The sequence below is a fragment of the Haliotis rufescens genome, unplaced genomic scaffold, assembly GCF_023055435.1.
Source record: "Haliotis rufescens isolate VD_foot unplaced genomic scaffold, xgHalRufe1.0.p SCAF_46, whole genome shotgun sequence".
NCBI lineage: Eukaryota > Metazoa > Mollusca > Gastropoda > Lepetellida > Haliotidae > Haliotis > Haliotis rufescens.
In genome coordinates, this window is record NW_025964179.1 from 1,678,399 (window position 1) to 1,697,546 (window position 19,148).

At 41.4% G+C, this 19,148-nt stretch overlaps 1 protein-coding gene across 5 annotated transcripts in view; it reads right to left on the reverse strand.

Moving 5' to 3' along the window:
- Positions 1 to 19,148, reverse strand: part of LOC124141589 (A-kinase anchor protein 9-like) — a 193,607-nt gene that overhangs the window by 91,708 nt on the left and 82,751 nt on the right. For all 5 annotated transcript variants that reach the window (XM_048383254.1, XM_048383253.1, XM_048383255.1 and 2 more), the window contains 8 exons: positions 11,939 to 12,055; positions 10,551 to 10,670; positions 9,538 to 9,724; positions 7,710 to 7,780; positions 5,607 to 5,706; positions 3,992 to 4,204; positions 2,038 to 3,450; positions 871 to 974 (listed from right to left, as the gene is read on the reverse strand). In XM_048383254.1, coding sequence (XP_048239211.1) covers positions 871 to 974; positions 2,038 to 3,450; positions 3,992 to 4,204; positions 5,607 to 5,706; positions 7,710 to 7,780; positions 9,538 to 9,724; positions 10,551 to 10,670; positions 11,939 to 12,055 — 2,325 coding nt within the window. The remainder of the gene's footprint in view (positions 1 to 870; positions 975 to 2,037; positions 3,451 to 3,991; positions 4,205 to 5,606; positions 5,707 to 7,709; positions 7,781 to 9,537; positions 9,725 to 10,550; positions 10,671 to 11,938; positions 12,056 to 19,148) is intronic.

The window sequence follows — 19,148 nt, forward strand, 5'->3', positions numbered from 1 at the left end:
TTAAAAATTACCCAATAATATACCTTTAAAGAATTTTGATACAATGATCGGAAGAATTGTTTCTGAAACTATTATTTTATCTGGAATAATTTATTCCAATATCATGTTATTTTAGTAGTATTTTACTATATATTATCACTATTGCCGGATATTTTTTCGTATGGAATGATTTGACCTATCACCAGCGATGCACCTGTGCTCGCAGAAGCGAAAACTTTATGTTGACATATAATAGTCAAACAACAGCAAATATGACCTTAAGCGGGTCATGTATGGCGTTTATGATATATGTATCCATTCTCAATCCACTAAAGTTTCTTTCAAGGCATCAATAGCGGTAATCTGACCATGGTTGCTGTAAATAACGATGAGTTGTGCGATCTTCCGATCCCTTCACATACAATGTCAACAATATTGAATGAAATTTTGAAAAAAATTAATAAAACAGATGACAAACTCCTTTTATAACCAGAAAGTGTAACATGTTGACATGATATTTCTGGTGTTATGTGCTCACAGTAATGTCTTTGTGTTGGTTTAGTAAATGAGGCTACCCCTACCCCTGAGGCTGAGGAAGCTATCCAGCTATCATCTCCTGACCTGACTCTGTGTCTGTGAATGAGGCTACCCCTACCCCTCAGACTGAAGAAGCTATCCAGCTATCACCTCCTGACCAGACTGTGTCTGTGTCTGTGAATGAGGCTACCCCTACCCCTCAGACTGAGGAAGCTATCCAGCTATCATCTCCTGTCCTCACTGTGTCTGTGCATGAGGCTACCCCTACCCCTCAGACTGAACAAGCTACCCAGCTATCATCTCCTGTCCTCACTGTGTCTGTGAACGAGCTACACTACCACACAACGGACTCACCCTCTCGGACTCCAGCGTCTCAGTGAACTCCTGCTGCATGAGCTGCTTGGACAACTCGAGCTGCTGGTCGTATTTCTCCTTCAGAACCTCCTCGTCATCCATGTCTACAACAGTACCAGCACCAGTCAGTGAGCGATGTTTTATTGTGCAGTCAGCACATATTCCAGGATTATCACATCTTATAAATAGTCAAGTCTGGGGCAGACAAACCAGTGGTTGACATCATCAGTGAACAAGTAGTGAGGGGCATGGGTTTAATTCCACTTTGAGTGAGTGAGTGAGTTGGGTTTAACGCCGCTTTTAACAGTATTCAAGTTATATCGTGGTGTGTCAGCTTTATGTGGGAGGAAAGCTCCAAGTGGTGCAGGTCTTAGACATTTACCACTTTGGTGAAACCCATGAGCACGGGTATGGTGCTGACAAACCTAGAAACATAATCGGGATAAACCAGGATTTGAACCGACAATCATGCCCAAGGGACGCAACACTGCACAGCGAATCGCCGCGCCTTAGACGACTGGGCCACCTGTGCCCTCTAGTTCCACTTTGAAAAGTATTTCAGTTATATAATGACATGTCAGCTTAATGTGGGAGGAAAGCTGACAAACCTAGAAACATACTGAGGCCCGGACAAATCTGGGATTTGACCAGGTAATCATCAGCCTGGTCAAACATGGAGGCCACCCAATCCTCACCAATCGGCTTTTTCCACAAGCACACGGTACAGGGGTCCACAAATGGTCAGACGTAATCAGGCTAAATATTAAGGGAGTGCGGTATTATCGGTATATTGTTAAGTTGAGGTTCATTCTTTCCACAATACATATCACAATATAACTTCATGCTCAATATATCGGGTGATTTCAAATAGCGATTTTTATTATGTGTTTAATGTTATATACTTGCCAAATGCTTTCCCTGCCCCGGATGGCTGCGTATTTAATGACAGAGTAAACATCATGTTGTACTAGCATCTTGTTTTGTTCCATTTATGAATTCCATTCATATCTTAATGTATCAGATTGCTTCTGAATTCAAAATTTAGAATCATACAATATATCGTGATACGTATCGTAATACAGCCTTGTGCATCGCAAAATATTGTGATACACTTTAAACCTCCAATACCCATCCCTACTAAATATATAAGTGCAAAACATCACTCACCGGAAACAAGCTTGTCATATCTTTCTCTCTCTTCGTCCAACTGAGACTGAAGACTCTCTATGTCCTGGTGATGCTTCTGGCAAAGTTCATCTCGCTCTGATTGTAATCTCTCCAACTCGGCTTCCAAAGATTTAATCTTTGATTCAAGCTGTATCCTAACCTCAGCATCAGCATCAACCGTATCCTCCACAGGAACAGCATCAACTTCATCAACATCAACAGGAACAGCATCGACAACATCAACAGCAACAGCCGTTGCACCACTTGATATTCCCTCTGAGGAACTCAAATCACTGTCGCCTGTGTCCACTGAGACTGTCTGCTCCAGCTGAACATTTGTGTCAACAGAAGTTACCTCCCTTGATACTACAGACGTTACCTCCCTTGATACTACACGACCAAACCCACTTACTTGTTGACTTAATTCCAAGTTTTTCACATTTTCTTCGTGAATTGTTTGTAATTCAGCAGCCTGTCGTTTAAGTTCAATTTCAAGTTGTACTTTGAACTCTGACTGTAGGGTTTCGATTTCCACTTGACTGTCGTGCTCAAGGTCATGTCGAAGGGACTCCAGCTCTTGCTTGTGAGAGTGCTCCAGCTCCTCCAGCTTCGTGATGAGCTCGTGCTTTTCCTGAGAGTAATCAACACTGCTCGAGTCATCACTCCGGATGTCCTTTTCTTGCAACTCACTCAAATATTTCTCCTTTTCATCCTCAATATTTTGAAGCAGTTTCTCCTTTTCTGCAACAACACCTTCCAGCCCCTCAATAACTTTCTCCTTGTCTGAAACAACAGTCTTAATATCCTCAACATCCTTCTTCCTCTCAGACACAACACACTGGAGCTCCAAGATATCTTTCTCTTTATCAGACACAACATTCTGGAGCTCCAAAACAGCCTTCACCTTTTCAGAAAGTTCAGAATTCAAATCACTAATTCTCTTTTCTTGTTCATTTAACTGATCTTTCAAAGATTTCACTTCCTCAGCCGATTCTCTTGATCTTCCTTTCTCTTCTTCGAGCAATTTTTCCAAGTCACTGATCTTGACGTCACGCTCTTGCACCAGCCTCTCCAGATCCGAGAGTCTTGACACAGACTTATGGGCCCCGCGTGGTGATTCCGTGGCAGAAGACTCATCACTATCAGTAATGACAGTCAACATGGTTGTCCTCTGCACATATTCTCTTTCTTTAGCAAGTTTCTCAAACTCTCTTGAATCAGATAAATTTTCAGAATCTCTATCGGTGCTCGTTAGCATGTTGCTGATCTGGGTTTCATATTTAGTCCTCAAATCAGTTATTTCGTCGGAATATGTTTTCTCAATATCCTGCACATGTTTTTCATAGTATGTCCGCAAGCTTTCAAGTTCTTTGGTTTGTTGTTCTTGAGTTCGAATCTTTTCCTTGTCGGACTCTGAGGACAGAAAGAGTGAGTGAGTGAGTGAGTGAGTGAGTGAGTGAGTGAGTGAGTGTGAGTGAGTGAGTGAGTGAGTGAGTGAGTGAGTGAGTGAGAGTGAGTGAGTGAGTGAGTGAGTGAGTGAGTGAGTGAGTGAGTGAGAGAGTGAGTGAGTGAGTGAGTGAGTGAGTGAGTGAGTGAGTGAGTGAGTGAGTGAGTGAGTGAGCAAGTATCCATGACTACAAAATGGCGAAGACTGACCATCTTCGATATTGTAAAATTTACTTCATTGTGTACAAAATAAATTGGATCTACATGTGCCAAACACTTTAGTTCCTAACATATGATGACACGTTAAGCTCCCAATATATCGCAATACTTTTACCTCCCAATATATCACAATATGTTTTGCAAAGCAGTCCTCGTTATCACAATAGATTGCAATACCTATTTTTTGTCAATATATATATATATATATATATATACATACATACATACATACATACATACATACATACATACATACATACACACACACACAGCCCTAAATATTACACACCAGAAGTGAGGGCTAGCTTCTCCTGGAATGTTCGGACTTGGTCCTCATACTGTGACTGCAGCGCCTCCATCTCCCGCTGCAACACCGTCACCTGCTCCGACTGCGATGTGACACCTTGTGTCCGGGACTGTAACATCATCTCGTACTCCGACAACATCTGACTCCTCAGCTGGGAGATCTCTTCTCGCTGACTCTCAAGAAGATTCCGGATTGCTGAAACAAAGCATAGTGGGTAGAAGGGAGATAATTCATGTTCATTTCCTGGTAAGAGACAAAGAGAAAGCAGGTTTTAGCATCATGGAATACAATTTTAGGCTAAAAAACAAAAACAGTCTTGGTTCTCAGGCTCCGCCACATCATCAGAAAGTCCTACGCAGGTTTCATTTTTATTTCCATTTTCAAAACAAAAAAATCCTTAAATATTTCGCGTCTTGAACACACGACCCCAACAGGGAAATGCTACAATAAAAAACCCAATGCATTCCAATATAGGGTGCAGTTACTTCCCTTTACATGCTCTCTCGTGTATGGTCAGGGCAGCAACATAGGAGTCTGTGTGCTTATTTTGTAGTTTGCAAATTTGGTCAATGAAACCATACAATTTATGATAAAACATCACGAGACATGATGATTTTACAAATTCAATGGTATTTGTGTACAGCATGCCAGACAATGTTTTATACGCAGAGATTAAGATCACATGTGTAATTGTCTCATAAAATAAGCCAGATATCTGTGGGTGATTTAGTTTGGAAAATACTTAATATAATGGCCAATATCATAACTGAAAAGAAATTTCAATACAGTGATAGGAACCCATGTTCGTTTAAAGGCCAGTTCATGGTAAGTTTGCCAATCAGTTCATACACAATTTTGCAAAATTAAAGAAATGTAAGTCCAGATACATAATGAACACTTTAATCGCCAGATAGTGAAATAACAGGACTAACTTCTGTACTTCAGTACAGCATTTGTTCCAGTGTTGCGTGCTCACGATAACATCTTTACATTGTGAAATATAATCGAAGAACATTGTATATGTGTATTATGCACACACTGGTTGTCCAACAGAAGTCAAATACTGTATTCCAGCATTTTACTCATCAAGGAATACATTTGTGAAGGGATGCTATTTCCCAGTTGATTGTACACAAGCGTTTATTTTGTTACACACTTGTTCGAACAACCGTAAAAAAAGAAAGAAATAGGGTCGCCCGCCTTCCCACACTATATTTCAAAAGCCATTGCCTGAGAACCATTTTTTTTTACTTTTTAAAGCTTTAACAATGAATGTATCCTTTCAGTTTTCATATTTAAGGACAATGTCAAACTAGCATGCAGGCTAAACTGGTCTTAAGCAACCAACGTAGCTGACGTATGTCATCATATCCTAACTGCAGAGATCGATGCACATGATGTCACTCACATTGTCTGTTCCAGACATATTTACAGACTGGTGTCACACAGCTGGAATATTGCTGAGTACAGTATTAAACAACAAACAAATAAAACGTATGAATCTATCTAAAAATAGCAGAAGTTAGTTCACAGCAGAATTCTGCAGCGTGTTGATGACAATTTAGGCAGACATCTTGTATCTGAACACTGAAGCTACCTTCTGAAGTGCTGGGGTCACTGAGATCACGGGGGTCACCACCAGGGGGAGCTTCTTCAAGGTCACGGAGCACCTGCAGTTCCAACTGCTCATTGATTCTCTGGAAGACAACATAAGATGGTCAATATTATCTTCAATTATTCTTGTATCTCCATTCTATTATGATCAACACCCGGGACATATTCATTATATTAGCTTCATTTTGAATCACACAATGCTAAAAATAGACGTCCAATCAAATGACACTGTTCTTCCAAGATCAAAGCAAGCAGTGATGTCACCCATACTCGTCACATCCTTTACGTGCCGTCATAAAGACTGTAGAAAGTCTTGCAGCACAAGGACTTCCCTTCCCCATCTTAGTATCATAACCACAGTCTTGTGATTCTCTTCAATACATCAAGGGCTCTCAGGCCGCCATTTTGCATGTAAATCTATCCGAACTGACGTCCAGAAGAGGCATTTGATTAGTTGTTGAACTCAAGCTGATGAGCAAGAGTAATTCTGTGCCCAGTTAGAGATGAAGACAGAGTGAAGATATGATACACTGGATTATCAAGGATGGGTCAATATTTTCACTTTTCAAGCACATTAGTTTTTTTTCCTTCCATCTGCTCTACTTCATGTACGACATAATCATAATGATCACATGAGGTTATGAAAAGCAAATGTTCTTCAATTTCGGACAATAACATTTTGTATCAAAGATTTTATCATCCTTTACAAATTTGTAGCATGCTGAAGATAACCAAACACCTTTCTTCTTAATTCCTCTTTAGATTCACATCACCCACACAAAAACAACCTGTCATGCCAGCCGGCACATGCTAACACACTTTCACTCAACACAAGATTTTCCCAGCAGCCCCACTTCCGACATGCACAGTGGGAGTAGCTTAGCAGATGATATATCAACAGTTCAACAAACTTTTAATCTGACCATGCATCTATTTACAGTGAAAATCCAACATGTTTTGTTTGAGTGTTCCCTGGCAGCAGTAGACACCCTTGCCAAATCCTCCCAGGGGTAGCACGCAATTACTTCTCTACAGTTCCTCGACACCCGACACCAGAAACCCGACACCCGACACAGACACCCGACACTCGACACCCGACACCAGAAACCCGACACCCGACACAGACACCCGACACCCGACACCCGAAACCCGACACCCGACACCCGACACAGACACCCGACACTCGACACCCGACACCCGACACCAGAAACCTGACACCCGACACAGACACCCAACACTCGACACCCGACACCCGACACCCAAAACCAGACACCCGACACAGACCCCCAACACCCGACACAGACACCCGACACAGACCCCCAACACCCGACACAGACACCCGACACAGACACCTGACACTCGACACCCGACACCGACACCGACACCCGACACTCGACACTCGACACTCGACACCCGACACCCGACACCTAACTGCTGCACTAAATCAGCCAGGGTGTCAGGATTCACTCATGTATCACTGCACTGCACTTTACACCTGATGAAACATAATGGTCTATCTGACTGCAGAATACTAGAATACGCCTCATTAACCAATAATGTGAGTATAACAAACTGGTTGAAAGCACAGACCTCTTGTCAGCCTGACGACAAAAGAGAAGTTTGTTCCCCAACATAACAAATGGATACAAAGACTGTTGAGCACTTCATGTGTGTACACCTTAATCACACAAACGGACAACAGTTTACAAAGTTTGCTATTTAACAAGTAAATGCAGGGCTGACTGAATTGGAGAATGTTGTTTGTTTGTGTGTTTAATGTCGCACTCAACAATATTCCAGCTATATGACAGCAGTCTGTAAATAATCGAGTCAGGACCAGACAATCCAGTGATTGATATCATGAACATCGATCCACACAATTGGGATACGATGACATGCAATCAAGTCAGCGAGTCCGACCACCCGATCCCATTAGTCGCCTCTTACGACAAGCACAGTAGTCTGTTACGGCAATCATGGGTTGCTGAAAACTTATTCACACCCAGATCTTAACAGGTAATTCTAGAATGTCCAAATGATTGTATGGTTAGGGTCGGCGTGACCTCCATGCATGCCGCCCACTCACCTGCACCAGGTGTTCGTATCTCTGGGTGAGTCGCTCATCCACTGAACCCAAACCTGACGTAGCACCCGGGTCTGTACAAATAAAAACACCAAGGTCATTGTATGAACTATATATTACACACTTTATTCAAATTCAACCTTAAACAAAGATCAGATTTGGATTGTTTGATTTTGTTTCGAGATCATCACATTCTTTCTAAATCTTCCATCACCTGTGAACACATATGGTTGTGTTGTGATTCATGTCTATTGTTATTTACCTCATGGATATCAACTGACAATCCGTGCATAAACTGAGTATAAACTCTGAGAAACTATTCTTGACATTAAAGCTCATTGTCCAGCAAGAAGCTTTGATTTTCAGCAGTAGCTGGCTTCCCTGCACGAGTGAGTGAGTGAGTGAGTGAGTGTGGTTTTACGCCGCTTTTAGCAATATTCCAGCAATATCACAGCGGGGGATATCAGAAATACCGTATTTTCTTGAGTATAGTGCACCCTTTTTTTAAAAAAACACACAGCTGTGCAGAAGGGGTTGCGCATTATACACGAAATAATGAGTTTTGATGTTTTTTCCCCCATGGAAAGACATACACGTGAGCACGTAACACTGGAAATACCAGTCAACAAATACATATTGAAGTACGCAAATTATTCATGTAATTACACTGTCTGGCTATAAAAAGTGTTCTTTGTATATCTGGACTTATGTTTGTATCTTATTTCATTAATTTTATTCAAAATTCCTTTTAATATTGTTTTAATTAATTTCGGCGAAATCGTGTGTGAAGCGCTGGGAAAATCGCACAACTCACCGTTATTAACAGCAACCACGGTCAGATTACCGCTATTGATGCCTTGAACGAACTTTAGTTGACAGAGAATGGATACATATATCATAAATGCCATACTTTGACTCGTTAAAAGTCATATTTGTTTTTGTTGGACGATTCTATGTCAACACGCAATTCTCGCGATCACGTGCATGATAGCCTTGACGGTGACTGGTCAGACTGGTTCCATGTAAAAAATAATACCTGGCAATAGCGATCAGCTGCTTCGCTTAGGGTTATTATTATTTTAAATATGTTTAGTAAAAGCTGCATCTAAATCAACAAGATATTGGAATAAATTATTCCTGATAAAAAAAATAGTTTCAGATACACATGTACAATTTTTACCTATCCTTGCATTAAAATCCTGTAAAGTTATATCATTGGGTGTGTCTTGACCGAATCACCAGTCGATTCCAAGAAAACTTGTGTACAGCTGATTGCTGTGTCCGGCTTAGTTTACGAGAAAATACACAAGGTAATCTTAATCCCTGGATCCCTCTGCCTAGCAGAAGAAAAAATACAATTTAAACGGTAAATCAACATGTCTGGTGATTTTTTATCTCAAATTTCGAATTTGTACTGACCAAGTTTCTCATCAACCGTTCGTTTGCCGGACTTCAAGGAGTACGGTGTAATTTTTTTTCTGCGCTTGGTATTCGAATTTTTTTTTTTTTTAAAAATACTGAATCCGCTAGAGGGGGGTGCGCATTATACATGGGTGCGCACTATACTCAAGAAAATACGGTAGACTTCACAAAGTACCCATGTGGGGAATCAAGCCTGGGTCGTCGTCATGACGAACAAACGCTTTAACCACCAGGCTACCCCACCGCTCCTCCTTGCACTAGAACCAGGCCCTTACTTGATTTGTTGGTTGAAAATAGGCTGCATGTATTCACAGATGATATAGGAACATAATGCATAGAAAATCATGAAGTACTGATACATGAGCTCTGTAGAACGTGTAATAAATTCACAATCATCATCTCCACCTACCAGTCTGTGAGTGGCTGTGTAGTGTTGTCTCCACAGAGGCAAGTTGCTCTTTGGTAAGTGTTTTACGTAGACAGGTTATGTGGGCGGCATGCTCCGCCTTCAGCTCCGACCGCACCAGGCTCAGCTGACTTGTGTGGATCTGCTCCATCGCCACCTTCATCGCCTTCACCTGCAGCTCTACTTCATCCTGGAGAAGAGAGGGAGCAAGTGTGTCAGGGAGGTGGGTGCGTGGGACATTTCTAACATCACTGTGTTGTGAAACAGTATTTCAGTCATATTCCAGCATGTCAGACCAAACTGAGCAGTTTCACATTTAGAACTTTGGTGGAACACACAAACAAAGGATCATAATCAGGTCGAATTTGGGACACAAAACCAAGATCACAGGATTCTGGCATAATAAGGGAGGCGACTCATGAGGGAAAGGTGAGGTGAAATGGGGTTTTACGTCGCGTCCAAGATAATTGCACTTATATAGCAACGTGCATGTACGTGTGTGTGTGGCTGCTTGCACTAGTCCGGACTGATGCCGATTTATAGTGCTAGCTCACTGAGATACCATGCCGCAGTTTAACATGAATACCCCACTCGGACACAGTGTACTGACTCCGAGCCGACCAGGCCTTGTTTCAGCCCCTTAATGCCGAGCGCCAGACAGGGTAACAACAAGTACCATCTTTTAACGTCTTTTGGTATGATACGGCAGGGGATCGAACCCCGGACCTTCCGCTCTCCGGGCGAAGTGGATGTGCAGTTTGACTCAGTTCTCGTGGAGAAGATTGAGGTAGTGCCACCATATGAGCGTGAAATGTTTTTAGGTCTCCCGAACTGAAGTAACAAGTTACTGATTCCAAAGACTGAAATGCACATCAACCCCCAAGAGACATGAAAGTCTTCCAGTCTGATATACCTTGAGCAGACATAGAATGCCGTGTTAGAGGTAGAAAGATGTGTGTATGTTACAGAACTATGTCTATTCACGTAGCTGCTGTCTATTTCCATGCGTTACTGACCCGGTTCTCGTGTTTGGCCTGTTGGATCTGGCGGTGTGTGAGTTCGGAGATCTGGGTCAGCACGGTATCCAACAAGGCCGCCTTCTCCTCCGCCAACTCTCCTCGCAGCCGGGCAACACTCTGTGCCAACAAGTGCAAGATCATCATATTTTAAAAAAGTTATTTTGCTTCAGGTGCAACGAACATGTTCAATTGTTCTTTGGATATGTTCCTGAGGAAAGCGAGGTAACTGACTGTAAAAGTCCAGTTTCCACACTTGCCGAACAGGGCTGGAGTTATAACAAAAGAATCTATACACAGACCAATCAAAATCGTGTAACAAAATCAACATCTGGTTCATAAACTGCTGTGCAGATTTCAGTCGATTGCAGGATTTGCTCGGCATAACAGATATTTTCCAAATCTTTTCATGTTTCTAATCAAGGTGCTGACATGACATCGCAAGGTAAGACCAGTTATATCACAATATAGATCTTGATTATCGATCAGATTGTCCTGACTGGATGCCGCCATTTGTTTGAAGCAAATGCAGGTGATATGAGAGGTGGAAAATGATTGGACTATAAGAAGAACATAGAAGGGACATAACTCGCAACAGCCACTGGTGGCGCTACAATCAAGCCTAGAAATTCCAGCCTAATTCGGCTGTACTGTAACTGTGTATGTTTCAAAACAGATATAAAGTTAGATATCATTCTATTAGATAAATTCTATAAACATGGGGTAGTGGGGACCTACTCTACCCTAGACTCCACACAGTGACAAAAACATGGGGACCTACTCTGCCCTCGACTCCACACAGTGACAAAAACAAGGGAACCTACTCTACCCTGGACTCCACACAGTGACATAAACATGGGGACCTACTCTACCCTGGACTCCACACAGTGACATAAACAAGGGAACCTACTCTACCCTGGACTCCACACAGTGACATAAACAAGGGAACCTACTCTACCCTAGACTCCACACAGTGACATAAACAGGGGAACCTACTCTACCCTAGACTCCACACAGTGACATAAACAAGGGGACCTACTCTACCCTGGACTCCACACAGTGACATAAACAGGGGGACCTACTCTACTCTAGACTCCACACAGTGACATAAACATTGGAAGCTACTCTACCCTAGACTCCACACAGTGACATAAACATGGGGACCTACTCTACCCTGGACTCCACACAGTGACATAAACAGGGGGACCTACTCTACCCTAGACTCCACACAGTGACATAAACATTGGAAGCTACTCTACACAGTGACACAAACATGGGGTACTGGGGACCTACTCTACCCTGGACTCCGTACAGTGACATCAACATGGGGTACTGAGGACCTACTCTTGCCTGACTCCGTACAGTGACACTGTCCAGGCATTTGTTACCTGCTGGTGATGTTCCTGAAGCTGCAAGTCCTGCTGGGAGCTGCGGTCCCGCTCTGCATCCAGTTCACCTTGTAAAGCCGCCATCTGAGATTCATGCTGGACCCGTAGTGACTCCAGCTGGAACAGAAGACCAGATGTCAGTCCAAGAATCAGTCCAAGGCATCAGCATTATTTACATGGATAAAGTTTCACTCATCATGGATACCACTGGATTCTAAGCATGCTGCTCAACCTGAAAATGATATTCCTCCAGACAGTTCATTGTGAACAAAACTAACTATATCATTGAAGAAGTAATGGTCCAGATACATCAATGAAATGTGAAATGTACAAAGTATAACCAACTGCAGCTGATCTGAAGAAGGTCCAGTTTGTGTCCTGGTGAGGTACATCAGGGTGTGTACAGTGAGGTACAGTCGTGGCCATGGAGGCGATCTCTGGGCAGACACACCACTGAGTGAGTGAGTGAGTGAGTGAGTGAGGTGAGGTGGGGTGGGGTGGGGTGGGGTGGGTGGGTTGAGTGAGTGAGTGAGTGAGTGAGTGAGTGAGTGAGTGAGTGAGTGAGTGAGTGAGTGAGTGAGTGAGTGAGTGAGTGAGTGAGTGAGTGAGTGAGTGAGTGAGTGAGTCAGTGAGGTTTTAACTCGCTGTAGGCCTATTCCAACCATATCAGGGCTGTGAAACCAGAAACTGACACAGTGTCCCAGGATAATGGAACCCAGGTCTTTGGTACGATGATCAAACACTATAACCACTTGGCCTTCTCACCCTCAAAGCAGCACCTCACACACTGCCAATGGCAACAATTAGCAACAATATTCAGTACCTTTGTCCATCCCCATTATGTCCACAAACACTCCACGAACACACAAACACAGTATAGAACAGTGTAGATGTTGCCTTTATAATGCTCCACCTGCCAGTGAATCAATCTGCTTATATTACATGTAGCTGTATTATGTCTACATGCTATCAATCAATACATGTCATGTCTGTCTCCTTCACCTCAGGAAACTCATCCCACGTCAAGGCTGCTCCAGGTGGGACATCATATTAGTTCGGACCTCAGTACCTCATCATTCCCTTGTCACCATCTGCTACATCACAGACCCAACATAAACCTGATACATTTTCTGTTTGCTCCTTCTGTACCAACATCCCAGAGACCAGGGCTGGGATGAGTCCAGATGTACTACCCAGGTACCCAACCCTCCATAACCTAACCCTTCCCGGGTACCCAACCCTCTATAACCTAACCCTTCCCGGGTACCCAACCCTCTATAACCTAACCCTACCCGAGTACCCAACCCTCTATAACCTAACCCTATCCGGGTACCCAACCCTCTATAACCTAACCCTACCCGAGTACCCAACCCTCCATAACCTAACCCTACCCGGGTACCCAACCCTCTATAACCTAACCCTACCCGAGTACCCTACCCGAGTACCCAACCCTCTATAACCTAACCCTACCCGGGTACCCAACCCTCTATAACCTAACCCTACCCGGGTACCCAACCCTCCATAACCTAACCCTACCCGGGTACCCAACCCTCTATAACCTAACCCTACCCGGGTACCCAACCCTCCATAACCTAACCCTTCCCGGGTACCCAACCCTCTATAACCTAACCCTATCCGGGTACCCAACCCTCTATAACCTAACCCTACCCAGGTACCCAACCCTCTATAACCTAACCCTAGGGGGTACCCAACCCTCTATAACCTAACCCTATCCGGGAACCCAACCATCTATGACCTAACCATGGAGGTCTAGATAATTTTTATATATCACGTGACTAAATATATCACGTGACTAACCACGGGTCCAGGTAGTCCTCAGGGTACCAGGATCCTACTCAGTACCAACCCGGCCCTCCCAGCTATAACAGAGACCCACCTAAATACATAACACATGGATTTCAAAAAGTTCCTTCAATGGTACTTAGAATGTCATTTTGGTATTGCAGGAAAAATGTAAAAATATTCTCAATATTTGAAAAAGTTTTCAAGGTGTCACCTCAGGTTAATAATCTTAAGCTGTTAGTTAAACACGTATGGTCTAAAGGATCAGAGTTCCATCAATGTTAACTCCGGCTGTAGTTTTGATAATGTTGTAAAGATATATTCCAAATTTCAAACTTATTTCACCTCAAGATAAAGTAAAATGTTTGAGAAGAAGAATTAAACGAAGACATGGCAACAACACCATGATTAACATAATTATACAACATGGAAATTGAAACAGTTATCAGTGAATGCTCTAGACTGTCTATCTATAGCCTAGCTCACTTGCCTCCAGTTGCATGCCGCAATGTTTTTCACAATTTAAACTTTATCTGACATCAGCTGACCTTAACACTATGGCAACACATATTTTATCATCTCTGACTGTTTGAGAAGACATCTCTTGGCCAACAAACCTCAGAACAAACTGTTTGTTTGTTGTTTAATGCCGCACTCAGCAATATTCCAGCCATATGATGACGGTCTGTAAATAATCGAGTGTGGACCAGACAATCCAGTGATTGACATCATGAGCATCGATCTACTCATTTGGGATACAATGACATACATCAACCAAGTCAGCGAGTCTGACCACCCATTCCCGTTAGTTGCCTCTTACGACAAGCCTAGTCGCCTTTTACGGCAAGCATGGGTTGCTGAAGACCTATTCTACCCCGGATCTTCACGGGTCTCAGTACAAACTGTGCCAATCAGGATAAGTCTAACAACTGAAGCCATTTACACAGTCCAGTGTCATCACCTGGTCCTGCATCTTTGTGGAAAAATGGTGGCAAGTTTTCTGCTTGACCATTATCTTAATGCCACTCACGGTATCTCAAATATTAATCAAAAACACCATTGGACACATATGACTTGGAAGTTGACTGTCAGAGATGGACTTTCCTGGCAGGAAAGTATTAAATGCTGTTATAAACATGTAAAACATTATTCAATTTATGTGAAATTTTGTTTCCAGGTTCATCTGTCAATTTACAATTGATTTGAAACAGTGAGTTTCTATGATAATGTTTTCATTACACATCCCATTGCGAGGCCTTATCTTATCTATTTTTTCAGTTGGCTTATGAGAATGACTGACAAAAAATTCCTAAAATTAGAAGAAAAAGCAAAATGATATTTGACAAAATAAATTATTTTTAGGAATCTGCTTTATGATTAGGTGAATTTAGTGTGGGGTTGAGTTGGGTTCAACACCACTTTGAACAGTATTCCAGTTATATCTTTCCGTGCCAGCTTGGATCTCGGACATTTATCACTTTGGTGAAACCAATGGGCACAGGTATGGTGGTGACAAACCTAGAAACATAATCGGAGCGAACTGGGATTCGAACCAATAATCAGATGAAATGGAAAAAAAACACCGATATCAAAAATACTGAACAATATGTATAAAAATCTTTATTCCAACAAACACAGAAAAAAATAATAACCTTGGTTACTTGCTATGTCAGAACTTGTTTTCATTAATTAGTAGCAGTAACAATCTGTAAGTTGAATTATCAATATCTATTTTTTCAACCACCAACATTGACTTTTAGGCCAGAATGTTTTGAAATCAATAAACAAAAACATAAGCCCTATTTAAGTCACTGAGAGCTAATTGATGTAAAAATCCTTCTTCATGAAGCTGGTTTGTAGTTTGGGCGTGGTACCCTGTGAGACAGGAAGTCGTCACCAATTCTCCTGATGCCTCGTATCAATGTACAGATTTGAAGTCAGCGTTGAAGCAATCTCAGGACACAGTCATTGCTTATTGTCAATACCATTCTTACATTAATTGTTAATATTACTATTAGTTTCATGGTTAATATTACTATTACAGTACGTTCATAACGAACTCGCTTATAACGAACTGACAGATATAACGAACTGGTCTTTCAGCCCCGGACATTTGCTGTATATATGATGTATACAATATGTATACAAGCCTATAATGAACTAAACTAAGTGGTCCCTTTGAGTTTGTTATAACAGTAGTTTACTGTAGTTTTATTGTTTATATTATATGCATATATATTGCTGTTGTAATTATCATGTTTCAACCGACATCGTTCACATATAATTTCAGCATTATTTTTTTATTTTTATAAATTTTTATTCAGTCTTATACACAGGATACATATGCACCCGAAAAACAGTACAGCTTTTTTAATGCAGGTACTTCTCAAAAGGATGTGGTACAGAGGAGGCCTAAGGCATAATCCACATCATGGTACAGATGAAGGCATATTTATGTATACAATTAAGAAGATGCGGCATTTATGGTACATCAAATTATGTTGCAAGCATCAAGTGAATAAGTTATTTTGCAGTTTGAGTAAACAAAGCCCATTTTCTATTAAAGGCAGAGAAGTCGTTATTTCTACGTGCAATATGATATTCAACGAATTTCAGCATTATTTAATTGCGACTAAATACATTATCTGAATTAACCCATTCAATGTGAAAATATTCCCTCTGTATATACGGTTAAAATCTATTAAAAGACTAATATTAATTGTATTCATATGAATCATTTCCTATGCACAAACAAGTATCTAATACCAAAATATCACCATGACAGCTGATATTCAAGAAACATCACACAATTTTAATAAAGCCAACCCTATATTTCACACCATGAGTATAGTGAGAGAGGGGTGGTTCTATGTGGTAGACGTGGGTAGCACTACCTTTGTGTTGACAGTGTGTGGAGAGTCGACACGTCCCCCATTCCTGACACTGACATGCACCAGACAGATGTTATTTACATGCAAACTGCCAATCAAACGATGTGTCCCACCATTGTGGCTTCCCGATATACACGCAATGTACACCAGGGTGATCTCACAGTGCCATATAGTGGCCTTGTCTCAGGTATGCAATCAATATCATGTCCACCTGGACGAAACACACACACTCCAACCAGCTCCGTCTATTTCATTGTAGGGCAAAATTAGGCATATATTTCAAAGGAAACATCCAGATTTGACGACAGAGAATACCACTGTCGTGTATATCTGAACATTCATTGTAGATTACCTGCAGGTGACATGTTTAAATATCACATTCGAGTCAGTCTCCCGCTCAACTTGAAATACATGCTTGAATGGCCGACCTCAGTGATGTTTCCAAACAAACCCCATTATACCGCGGCCCTATTCGTCACAGCTCTTACACCACTTAACACTCACAATCAGGATCAGACAAGCTTTTAACTTGAGGGGTGATAGCTCTCTGTTCCTTTCTGCACATTCAGATAACATTTTCTGCATGGCAGAGAGGATACTGATATTGGCGTTATAATGAGGTATTGTCACTAGTCGCTACTGGTGATTTAGATTAGGAAGGATCTAATTTGCAGCCAACTAAATAATTCAGGTGTAGTCCGTTTTCTCCCAGGTAAGGCACATATGTTATTGCAAGGTATGTCTATTACCTAATTAAATTGGACACTGTGATACAATTTCCTCCTAATATTGACATATGCAACAATAAGTTTCAACATACATCTCAATTTCTTACAAATATCAAATATTTTACTCATGAAGTTATCACGAACCTAAATTAATATTCTTTGATATTTGAATTTATATTGTTAATACTTGATGATAAAAAGTCCAAATAAACTGATCAATTTCATTTATCTGAAGTGATTGTGGAGTAGCCGAGTGGTTAAAGCGTTTGCTCATCTTACCGAAGGCCCGGGTTTTGATTTCCTATATGGGTTAAATGTGTCAAGCTTATTTCTGGTGCCCCATTGTCATATTGTTGTGATATTGTGATATTTTGATATTGTTGATATTGTTGGGATATTGTTGGGATATTGTTGGGATATTGCTAAAAGCAGGTAAAACCATACTGACTCCACTATTCCAACTCAGTCCGAGACATGAGTGCCAGTATCATACCACGCTGGTCTTTCAGGGTTAAAGTACCTTACGGCATTTAGTGAGTGAGTGAGTGAGTATGGTTTTACGCCGCTTTTAGCAATATTCCTGCAATATCACGGCGGGGGACACCAGAAATGGGCTTCACACATTGTACCCATGTCGGGAATCGAACCCGGGTCTTTGGCGTGACGGGCGAACGCTTTAACCACTTGGCTACCCGACCGCCCCTACTGCAGTTAGTCCCTCTGTCACATCGTCACATCTTACACAGTCCACTCATGTGTTTCTCATCAGTTTCATTTTGACCAGCGCACCAATTAATAAAACATATTTCCTGAAATGTTTAACTTTCATTGTGAAAATATCCCAAAATGTGTCAAAATATATCCATTTGCGTATTTATCTTCCAAGTGCTGTCATCTAAAGCCTAGTGTCACTTTGTGTATTGCTATATCGTCATGCACCTCACTGTCACAGTTGTAGTGGTATGTCTATACAATTATGCAAAACAATATGTAAAGCACACCGAAAGGTTTGCATAAAGCCATCTGTTCTTATTTCAAAATAAGAGTGTCTGTTTACAAACAAAAGAAAAGTCTAGTCACGTGATGGGCCTACACCCGTAGTGCTTCGGTTCATAGTGCATGTGTTTTGTGGAAATTGACCAAACATGGTGACAAACTTGAAAACACTGACAAATATCTTAATACACTGAATATGACCACCACTGACCACAGTTGACCACAGCCACAATACAGGTCAAGTTGTGACATGTATGTCATGTCAACAATGTCCACGAGATATAATGTCAGTAATTATTTCATCCCGCCGCTAATCATTAGTAGTTTCTCTCAAAATTAGAAAAATTAATATTACAAAACTAGGCGTCTAAAATGAATGTACAAGTCAGCGGTAGAAACTAACATTTTTAGTCCACTGGTCCTTATAATGATAATATATAGCAAAATCCTTAAAAATTGCAAATATCTACTAGTCCTTATGATACCTTTACTATTGGGCAGTTTGGCAAGGACTATAGGACTAGTGCCAATTTCTAACCCTGCAAGTTGGAAATATCTCACACTATTTATCCCTGATCTTCACACAAATGTTTATAGGTTTGTCTGTTTCAATTATTTTTTAAACTTAATTGTCATAATAATGTTAGCAAAAACTACGACCTATGAGATAAGTTACGACTTTATCATCCCAAGGGAAATTCATACTGCTGTAACTATGTTGCTAAACCACTAGAACTACCCTACATGGAGGCACTATTGCCATGAAGTAAATATACCTTTTGTTCTGAAGTC